The sequence below is a fragment of the Rosa chinensis genome, chromosome 1 (genome assembly GCF_002994745.2).
Source record: "Rosa chinensis cultivar Old Blush chromosome 1, RchiOBHm-V2, whole genome shotgun sequence".
NCBI classification, from domain to species: domain Eukaryota; kingdom Viridiplantae; phylum Streptophyta; class Magnoliopsida; order Rosales; family Rosaceae; genus Rosa; species Rosa chinensis.
The window spans coordinates 12,868,090-12,879,653 of NC_037088.1; the positions used below are offsets into that span (position 1 = coordinate 12,868,090).

Below are 11,564 nucleotides of genomic sequence, written 5' to 3' on the forward strand. Positions count from 1 at the left end.
GATGGTGGACAGAGGGCACAACAGAGACACTTGCCTCCGGGTCAAGCTAGAGTGTTCGCTATCGCTTAGCAAGGTGCTGGGGCAAAAGGTACTCTAATTAATTTCGTTCATCTCACTTGAGTGATGTGTAATGATGAATGCTTCTTTCCATACGTGGCGTTGTGTTGGGTTTTGCATGATATCTATGGTTAGACGTTTGCGTGTGGAATTCATATTGTTATGTTTGTGATGTTTTGTGATGCATGCTCTAGGTTGTTTTGAGTTGAAGTGAACTTGAAATTGCTGGGCTGCATGATTGGTGGAATGATGCGGATACTGTTATGATAACAGGATTCGGGACTCTTGTGTAGTCTGTGCATGAGTCATAGTTTTGTTGACTTGTTGCAATTTTAGTAATGGTGGAGATCCGATTGTTTAGGTTGGCCATACCTGCTTTCTTTTTGGTAGTGCGCTTAAATTTCGGGACGAAATTTCTCTAAGGGGGTAGAATGTGATGCCCCGAAAATTCGTATTTATTTTCCTGAACTTAATTTAGTGATTATCAGACGATTTCGGGGCTCGTGGATGGAGCGGAAGTGTTTCGGGCGAATAATTATTCGGGAAGAGTCATTTTTTGGAGGGGGCGCAAGGGTTGACTTTTTATTCGTTGGGTATCTCTGAAAACTTCCTTCACGAAAGTCGTAGAGCGTGTCGATACGAGTTCGTGGACATGTGGAACGCGGAAATCGGAGTTCGTATGAGAAAGTTATGAGCGATTGAAATTTGGGGAAATTTCTATAAATATAAGAAAATTTGAGATTTTTTCATAAATCCCAAAACTTCCGAAATTTCCATTTTCTTCCCAAAATTCTCTCCGTTCTCTCTCCTCACTCCATGCGACCCGACAGTGACTTGACCAGGACCCATCTCCGTTTTCCGGCCACTAGCAGCGGCGGACCCGGCTTGGACGGACTCGCCTCAGCCTCCGTCATCGACCCTTGGTGTTGGTTTCACCGGTGGAGCACCCCTGAAGGAGATCGAAGGCCCTCAGTTGTACGATTGGGACCCGACCGGTTTCCTATGTCCGGCGACTTCTCGGCCGATTTCTTCACGGTTCTGGGATCGCCTCTTCCTACTGATCATCCCCATATAGGCCTTGCTTCACGATTTGGAGTGTGGAGCAAAAGATCAAGGTTTGAATAAATCAACGGTTCTGGTCGAATCTAGAATCTGATCAGAGGGCCGAGATTAATCTAACTTCCAGGCTTGATCTAGGACGATTCAGGCCGATCCAGACTTAGCTTTAGGTATGAAAGTTGCTCATCTCTTCATTTTGAACAAGTTTTTAGTTGGTCACTTTGCCATCGGAGGTGGTTTTCCTGCGTTGACGGCCGTTGACCCGCCACCGTTGATCGGGCGTTGACCGCCCACTGCCGACGGCGCGTGGTGGCGCATCCAGCTTCCTTTTTGTGTTCTGTTTTCAGTTTATTCATCTACACATCGATACGGTCGTTTTGATATATTATAAGGGAATTTTGGAGAAAGTTGATGCATGCTAGGGTTTCGATTATCTTCGGTTTGCAATCCGCGAAGATCCGACCATTGGATCGTCGTTTGAGTGTGTTATGAATCAATTGCTAAGTTAGGATTGTATTTTGATTAGGTGATTGACGGTTTTGGTTCGGCGGACGGTTGTGATTGTGATTTTGGGCTGTATTGAAGACGTAGCTAGATTTGAGATGAGTAAATCTCACGTGGTTCATTTACGAACGGATTTAATTTATTACTCGGAATTACTTGTTTAATTGTTAAATCATTTTCGAAACAAATTTTTTTGTTTTAAAATATATGAACTTGATCGACAACGGTTCATGGGTAAGTTAAAACAATGTTTTGATATAAAATGATTTTCGAGAAGTATAATTTATAAAACTATAGTTGGTATTAGTGGTCATTCTTGCGTGAATGACTACGTATATATATATTTACGTGGAATATATATATTAGATGGTGTGACATTGGTGAAGTAATGATGGTGATTTGATTGATTTATTATTGCAAGCATTTACTCCTTTCGGGAATACAATACATTATGTGTGTGACTGATGTAATTGTATGAGTGTAGCGGTTTACAATTCATCATGTGAGTGATTGATGTAATTGTATGAGTGTAGCGGTATACAATTCATCATGTGAGTGATTGTAATTGTATGAGTGTTACAATTCATCATGTGTGTGATTGATGTAATTGTATGAGTGTAGCAGTATACAAGTCATCATGTGAGTGATTGATGTAATTGTATTAAAAGAGTATTTGGAGTTGATGGGTGATCCTCTACTTTAGTCAAAGTCGATGGGTTAACATCGAACTATCGACTTTAGTTTGGAGTTGATGGGTGATTATTGACTTTAGTGTGAGTTGTGTGACTTCTTCATTTATTTTCCTTTTCCTTCTAATTGTTGAATTTTATGTAATCTCCTGAACTAAGTTATATGCAGGGATTACCACTTTTTGTATTGTTTGTTTTAATGTAAATTCCTGAACTAAACTCTATGCAGGGATTTATATGATTTCTATTGTTTGTTTTTAGGTAATCTCCTGAACTAAGTTATATGCAAGGATTACTGCCTTTTGAATTGTTTGTTTTAATGTAATCTACTGAACTAAGTTATATGCAAGAGTTGCTATGATTTGATTGTGTGATTTTAGGTGATCTCCTGAACTAATTTTCTATGCAGGGATTACTAATTGTTTACCTATAGTGATTGTATGTTTGGTGGTGTTTTGTGGGTTAAATGTGGTTGCTTTAATTTTTCTCACGAGTTGAGAAATTATAAGCATAAGTGACGTGAGTCACTTTAGTTGAGTTTACTCATACGGGCTTAAAAAGCTTACCGGGTTTGTTTTGTTCAATTCTAGTCCACTATTCTACGGTGTAGCGGTTATTCCTGCAGGTGAGGACCACTAGGGCTGAGTACGAGGGCGTGGAGTGCAGCAGTGTTAGGTTCATAACCTATTTTTGTTAGTGTACTGCTGTTTTTGGTATGCTCCTAGCGAGCGTGTATATTTGTATATCAGTTCTCTCGAGTTTTGTATACACTTGTTGATGTGATATTCGACTTAAGTGATCGAGTCTTTATTAACGTTTGTTGTTGCTCAGATTTATTTGAAAAAGTTTCTAAGTATTTTGGGCATTTGGTTAAGTTTTCGCGTTTCGGATTTGAATTTCTTTATTCAAAATTCGGGGCGTGACATTGTGCTTTCTCGCGGCGCTAGGGAGAGAGTTCTCGGGTTTTAGGTATTCAGATTTGAGATACAAAATTTCATTGTTCTTCTTGTTATTGTTATTGTTATTGTTGTTGTTATTGTCATTCTTTGTTATTGTTATTATTATTGTCGTTCTTATTGTTGTTGTTATTGTTGTTATTATCGTTGTTGTTATTGTTATTATTATCGTTGTTGTTATTGTTATTATTGTTGGTGCTATTGTTATTATTATTATTGTTATTGTTGTTGTTGTTGTTGTTGTTGTTGTTATTATTATTTGACCTAGTGCTCTGCTAGGGTTCGAGTTGTTGTTATTATTATTATTTGACCTAGTGCTCTGCTAGGGTTCGAGAGCATCTTCCTTTAAGGTTTGTCGTCTCTTATACTTTCTTTGTTGCTTTGTTAATGGAGACCAAAGCAGGCCTCATTTTGCTCATCCTCTCTGTGTGTGCTATTCTCTTTGATGGCTTTGGTGTAACAGATTCAGGTTTAGATCTAATTGGGGATTCATTCCCTCAAGTGGTGGTGATTGCAGGTGATGGAGGCAGTTTTTTGGCCTGCTGTACTATTCTGACTTTGTTGTAGTTAAGAAAGTTGTTGGGGTTGTTAGAATATTTTGGCGTAAGTCTCGAACCCCAATCTACTGGTCGGAGTTGTGCCCACCCGCCGCCACTGGCAGCGGCGCGTGCTGCTTCTTCTGACTTACTAATTTGACCTATTAGATAGAGTTTGTCATTACGAGTGTTTGGATACAATTTGGTAAGTTTATGTTGAGCTTTAGGATTGATGGGAATTTTTGAAATTTCGAGAATTCGGGTTTGAATCCACGTTAACCACCAGATTGTCCTCCTTTTTGCTTAGGATGTTAGATTAATTAAGTTAGCAAAACTTTTGAATTTTGAGTTAATTCCGATGAGATTTCAGAAATTTGACGAATTTATTGAAAATGATAATTTTCAGATTTGTTCAAAATTCCCCTTTTTAATAAAATATTTATGGTAACTTTTGTATTTTGACCCTCCAACTTTTTTCAATTATTAATAGACTTTGTCAAGTCATATGAAAAGATAAATAAGGACAAAGAGAGAAAAATGGGAGGAAAAAAAATACTCTTCTTACCTCCCTAAATATAACATCCAATTAAATTGTTTGTTTATTTTTTCCAGAATTTCCTTATATTGCCATATAGTTTTATAATTTACCTAAAATAATTAAGTAAAAATAATAATTTTTATACATGGCCCATCATTTAATACAAAAATAAATTCAAAATAATCTGATTTAGAATTTATTTAAACTGAATTCATTGACTATTATGATATAGTTATTACTCAATATTCCAACCCAAAATCCTTGAAATCCTTCTTTTAGCAAATTCAAAAGGATTTCAGCAATATGTCAAGATTAAGAACCTTTGATTAATTTTGGTGGATGAGAGACCTACTCATAAGGGAGCAATATCATGTGATTTTGATTCATTCTTTTTCTCATGATTGAAGATAGAGATAAAAAGTAGAGTAACAAATTGTTGCATCTCATATTTAAGGGTGTTTTGGTAAAAATAAGGAGGTTTACTTAGCCTTTCAAGTATTCTAAAAAGTAAATTTGAGGTGTACTAAGTATGAGAGGTCCAAATAGCAAATTTGGAGGTCCAACTAAAACCACCCTTAAAAAAATTCTTTGGGGCCCTTTTCTTATGCGAGAAATAGTGAAACGGAGATGATGCAATGTGTCATTGAAAAAAAGAGATGATGTACTCTGCAGAAGTTAGAACAGACCAAAACTATAATCACAAGAACAACGTCCCAAAACAATTTAAAAGCAGCAACAACTGAAAATCAAGAAGGGTCCTTCTCATTGTTTAGGCATGAACAACTCAAGTTTGTTACCACTTCATCCCCTGTACATTTTCATTCAAAGTTGAAATCCCAGACACCTCAACTGGGGATAACAAATTTCTATACACAAAGAATCACATTCCACTGCAGGTCCACGCCTATTGGGCTTTCCATTTACAATTCCAAAAGGCTCAAGCAACTCTGGTTACACCTTTAATCTACTACTAGAACATATCATATATCTGTGACTATAAATTAGAGAATATGATACTGGGGAGAAATGCAACAACAAATATGCAAAATCATGTTCCCCTGGCAGCCTCTATTTGATCTCGAATGGTCATATCAATGACCACATTGATGATACTGCTAGTAAGCATTGTCATTTCCACTAAAGACCCGACTATACATAGATGACTGCCTACACTTGAAGTTAAATTTTTGGGTCAGATTATACCGTCGTCATGTGTCTTCTACAAAAACTCTGAAGATGAAAGCACGAAAGCGTCTAGAGTATTGCTTTGGATCAACAGCAGAGATTATAGTTGGGTCATATTGGAATGACTTGTATGCATGCTCAAGCTTTTTGCTGATATCATAATCCTGTAGTATGTCAATTATACCAAAAAACAGGATAACATCATACAACTCTCCTGTTGGTTCTCCAACCAACTGTGCCTCACAATCAGTTTTTCTCACCGTCTTTTCAGCCCATGCTGGCATATTAATACCTAATCTAATAGAAGCCCACCTAAAATGATTCAAAAAAATTAATTAATCCATCAGGTATAAGTTATGGCCTTCAAAAGAAAAAGTTTGGCATAATGTATTCATTTTTACCTGTTTGGGTCAGAAAGAAGCCGATCCATTTCACCTTTAAAAACGCGAGGGGCTCCTTCATTGTCAGGGTCACCATTTCCTACAAGAATGGAGCACAAATCATGGGTTCAGAAAGGTATCTCATTGAGTTTATGAGACAAGTCAATAGTTGAGAAATGACTAGAAATAACCAGTTGGAGTGCGCACTCCAGAACGGTCTGGAGTTGCGAGGGGATCGTTGCATGAAGCTTCTCGGAAGTGAAGACCAATCAAAAGACTGTAGTCCATTATTCTTTCCTGTTCAAGGAAGTCACAATCTCTGTCCACTTGCCTGCATGAAGGTACATTTTAATTTTAAAACAGAGACTAGAACAAAATTTTCCATATCAAATTTCTGGTATACATAAAGACTCTCACATATTCAGTTACATGTAAGTGTATCAGTAAAGGACAGATATTTCTTTTCACTATGGACATGCTTGGTGCAGAACGAGATACAGAACCTAAAATTACTACCATAATCAACTTAGGAACAGAAAAAGAATAGTACTCAATTGAGTTTTTAAGCTAGACTGACAGCATCTATAGGTGTGAGTACATGTGAAACAGGAAAAGAAACAAGAACTATTAGCTTTTTATGGTGGAAGAAGTTCTGATTAGGGACCTGAGTGTTTACATGATACATATTACATATTGTATAACCTAAACATTATATATTAGGACATTATTTACTTCTGAGTTCCAACAATAACCAAAGGTACTAAATTCTGATGAATGAGCTTCTGCACTATGTTAAGACCAAAGAGCTCTTGCTCACTGTGTATGATTGTGCATAACAGAAGGACAAAGTATAATACACAGCTAACCATATTAACTGAGGAACTACTTTTTTCCTCTTCAAATTCCGCCTCCATTCAGTGTAAATACCATGAGAGAAATGAGAGGGGTTACATAACATGCATAACTTAATGAGTTATGTGGTGATTCGCTGTAGCTATTCATACAGGATGATAACATTTGATCATGCGAACTTTGAAATAATTTGGAGTTCATACAATGGACCAAAAGAATCATGGAGAACATACCAAGAACATAATTCCAGGTCCCAACCGAAAAAGAACAATAGAGAGAGACAGAGAGATGAAATTGAAAAATATACCTGCAGAACTCTTGAAACCAAACCTTCTGTAACCTAAATATATAATTAAGATCAAGATCTTTAAGAGTTGTTGTTGCATCAATTTCTGCCGCAGGTTTGTTGGTTGTACGGCCAAGGGAAGAGCCTTTCAAATCAAACCTTCTATGAATGCCGTATTCGGAGCAAAATAGATTCCCCATTATGACAAACCGCACCTGGAAAAATAAAAAGCTCACAGATCAGAACAAGTTTAGAATTTAACGAAGCGTCCAGTGGGCCAGAATGTTACCTTCTTTTGGGTAGGCCCTGTTAATTTTACGCAATGAAGACCAAAAAACTTTGTGACCAGAGTATTCTCAAAGGCTCGAACATGATTGTAGTAAGCTGGAAGCATTCTCAGCAGAACCTGTAATGGTGTTGGCCAGTTAAGATCATCACATATTGAGCACAGAAAATACAAGGATGATATCAGGACTCAGCCAGAGTCTTCATTGAGGCATGCCATGATCAATATCACAACATATCGAGCTATATGAGAGGGGGTATGAGTGAGGGGGCAAATGCCACAAATAGGATTAGATAGTACTGAAGAGAGAACTGCAGCTATAGACTGCACATGCACACATGTGCCTGGGCACACACAGACATATGTAAGAAAAATTTAGATAACCCTTACTTTTACTTCTGCTTTCTTCATGGTCTTTATCATGTAACGGTCATCATTGGTCAAGTAAAAGAAGCTTCCACTCTTTCCAGGAGATGAGAGTTCTCGAAGGGCATCATTTCCACATAGTGATATCATGTAATCTGCTGGATCTACCTTAAACAGTTTCCTTAGAGTCCTGAAGATAAATAGGACGAATCAGTAACCCATTACGAGCAGAAGGTGATGGAGTGTGTGGAATGTAAAATTATTCTTTTAGAATTTGGAAAAAGAATGATATGTTTTCGTACAAGAGGGACACATATTTACCATTTAGCAAGACTAATTTTAACGAAAACAAAGGGACTATGAGTGAACTTTCAACATCTTTGTGCCCAAATAGATGGCAATTCAAGACAATTGTCTCAAAACTACTTACTACATTACTAAGTAATAATGACAACACTATTGATGACAGGTAGTAAAATGCTTAGCTAGTGAAGGATAATCTTTTGTGAAAGAAACCTTTACAGGCCTTACCTGAAAACCACAGGGCAATAATCCTTCCATTTGAAGTCACTCGACTGGTGAGGTGGAGTATACTTGGATCCTTCTGGGGGAAATTTCGTCCAAACTTTTTCCCTGGGATCAAATGCTGAAGTCTTCAGATCAAGGGATGTAGTTGGAGCTGGCCTTCCAACAGAATGCCTGTGCTATGGCACACGAAACCAATTACATGCATTGAAGAGTTCACTCACGAATATACAATTGTAAAAATTCAAATAGGAAAGTACTTCATATTTGTAGTGGAACCCATTTCTCTTCATAAGAGGGAGGAGTCAAAATTTTCAATATATACCAGAAACTATTAAAATTTCTATTTAAATTCCTTCCATGAAAATTTTTGCTAGCAGAGCAGCAGGCTGCCCTAGCTAGAACCATGGCCACCCCTGCAGAAGCAAGGGTGACTACCTCCCTGGGTATTACAAGGAATCCCTTTCAATATGATATAGCTATTTTCCATTTTGATTAACTGACCAAAGGAGTAGAATAGTTTCAGCAGTTGTATATGGACCAAACAAATTCAGCAGTTGGTGAAAGAAACGATGTAGCTCGTAATTTCACCATGTTCAGAGAAGTTTGGACATGCCTTCTAAGATTTTTCTAATACCAAGAGAGTTCCAAGAAGCTTTTAGAATAACTGAAGCAAAGTACATGATCTAAAAATCTGAAAGATGAACTTGAATAGGGGAGTGGTAAGCTAAGCTGGAGGTCATTACAAAAGAGTGAATAAAACATTAAGGATGAGTGAATGGTAGCAAGCAACTAACAAGCTTTTGTTCAACCTCGGTTAACAGAATAATAATTGATATGAAACAACCATCTGAACAATACGTCCCTTCTGTTAGTGATGTATCTACTTTCTAACCATATGAAGAATACCATTTGCCATTCATGCATTGTGTTAATATATATATAGCACAGAAGGGAATAAGGCTTCTCCTTTAACCCGTGAAGAAGGCAGAATCAAAATCACAGAGTGCCAAAGCAAGCAAAAAATAAATGGAAGGAAAAAAAACTATAGAGCAGAAAACAAGCACAAATATGAATACCTGATCCCCAACTGCAGATTAAGCATAAGCTCATAATTCTTATGTCCTTTCGATATTGTAACCCCTTGTTTCTTCATTGGCTGAACTCCAAACCTGTTGCTAGCAAACGAACCTTCGAGCCCAACATTTCCATCCAAAGTGCTATCACAATTGGATCCTCTGCTAAAATTACTCGACCTCGCATCAGAAGATCTCCTAGGCCTCACATTCCCTTCGCTTCCATTCTTATAAATAGGTGGCTTGTTCATAAACTCCCCTTCCATTCCAGGCCAATTCAGCATCTTCTGTGAAGGGAAAATCGAAATAGTCTCCACTGGACACACCTTACAATCATTCAAGTCCACTGCAAACACCTCCTGAGGATCCCAATCCAAATGACCACCAGAAGAACCAGCTGGATAATAAGTCCCCATCTGATCTTTACTCTCCTTACTCCAAACACCCACATAGAAACTCCCATCAGCCCACCTAAATGTACCATTTCCTTTAGGCAACCCTTCTTCCCAAGACCCATCATACCTATTGCCATTGCTCCAAATCATAGTCCCACTCCCATGAATCATCCCATTCCTCCATTGACCAATATAATGGTTCCCATTCTTCCACTGGTACCTCCCCTGGCCGTCCTGCAATCCTCGGCGCCATTCACCCTCATAATGATCCCCATTGACAAAGCTCTTAGTCCCCTGCCCATATCTCAGATTCATCACCCATGAACCTCGATATGTTTCTCCAAAAGAACCTGTATAAGTCCCTTTACCATCCATAAACCCATTTTTGAAGTCTCCTTCATAAGTGGCCCCAGAAGGCCAGCTGAACTTTCCCTTCCCTGCTGTCTTACCTTTCTGCCATTCTCCAACATACATGCACCCATCTGCCCACAGGTACTTGCCTTGCCCATGAGCATAGCTGTTAGCCCATTGGCCTGTGTAGAAGTCACCATGGGCGAGGACCTTCTCGGTATGATAGGTTTCACCGGGCTCATCATCTGCAGGGACTACAGACATTGTTGTGAATAAAGGGTTGGCCCTCTTCTTTCCTCCGATATGTGTTTTACGCACTGTTGCTTCCCAGGCCTTCACAATGAATCTCAACTCTTTGCTCATTATCTCTCTTCGCCTTCCTCTCACATTCCTCTGCGCTCTCCACCTTCATCCATCAAACTCTTCTTCCCCCTTTCTGATGTATCTCTTTCGCACACAATGCATATGCTTCAAAACCAGACAGAAGTGACCATTCCTGGGACAAACCCAGATGCCTGAACAATGCAAAAACAAACCAGCAAATCTGGGTTTTGTTTCTTTGTGGGTTTAAAGTTCCGTTGGGTGTTTCGGATTCTGGAAAATTAAAAATTGCAAAAACCCAGAAAAAAAAAATCAAACTGTTTGATTGATAGGGAAAGCAAAAAGGCTTGGTTGGGACCGATGACTGGCTTTTTCTTTGTTTCTGGTGATTTTTTCCTTTCTTTTCTTTTCCTTTTTCTTTTTTTTTCCTTTTTTTTTTTTTCCTTCTTGCTTGGTTGGGTTTGAACAACGAATCAACACATTTGTCTTTGATTCCGGTTTTGGCTCTGAGCCTCCGGGAACTACTAACAGACCAAACAGTTGGGGGAAACCACACAATGATGGTGAAGTGTTTGCCATTTTTAGTGTCCCAATCAGACTCAACCCAAAATGCCCAGCTGCTAATTTTAGTTTACTTTTTGTTTTTATTTGTTTACCATGTTAAGTTTTTTCCTTAGCAGTCAGTACAGCTGCTTTTGCAATTATGTCCTTCCTTTCTCATACAATTACAATTAAGGAATTCCTTCTTCTGTTTACAATTTATTCTGATTGATACACATAAATGCTGCGAGATGTTATTCATTTTTTAGATTGATAATTCTCTTCTTTGTTTATTCTTAATACTTTAATTTTCTAACACTTTGACGTCAAATTATTTCATATTTTAATTAAGTGCGGAGATCAAACTTAAATCGTAATTGAATATTTGATGTACTTTAGAATATTATTTGATCTAATCAATAATTTGGTCCATGTATGTAACATAGTAATCAGCTACAATAATGCAAATTAAATAACTATATTTGGAAAGTGCCTCCTTGAGGTAAATTCCTCTAGTACTAACTTGAGAAAATGATCGATTTGCTAGCGTTTTGTGTTTCATTTGCTCTGTCTTCTCCATTATTAGCAGGCTCAGACGTCAACAATGCCCACTATTACGTACATACAATAAATATCACATCTCAAAAATGAATAACAACATC

General features: G+C 37.9%; 1 protein-coding gene across 1 annotated transcript; it reads right to left on the minus strand.

The window, feature by feature from the left end:
- Window positions 1-5,060: 5,060 nt before the first annotated feature.
- On the minus strand, window positions 5,061-10,848 carry LOC112177926 (phosphatidylinositol 4-phosphate 5-kinase 6). The gene is made up of 8 exons (XM_024316164.2): window positions 9,299-10,848; window positions 8,226-8,393; window positions 7,719-7,884; window positions 7,332-7,448; window positions 7,064-7,257; window positions 6,096-6,235; window positions 5,926-6,004; window positions 5,061-5,836 (listed from the first exon to the last, which is right to left on the minus strand). The coding sequence occupies exons 1-8, from the start codon at window positions 10,402-10,404 to the stop codon at window positions 5,548-5,550; spliced, it is 2,259 nt and encodes a 752-aa protein (XP_024171932.1). The 5' UTR covers window positions 10,405-10,848; the 3' UTR covers window positions 5,061-5,547.
- Between the last annotated feature and the right edge of the window lie 716 nt (window positions 10,849-11,564).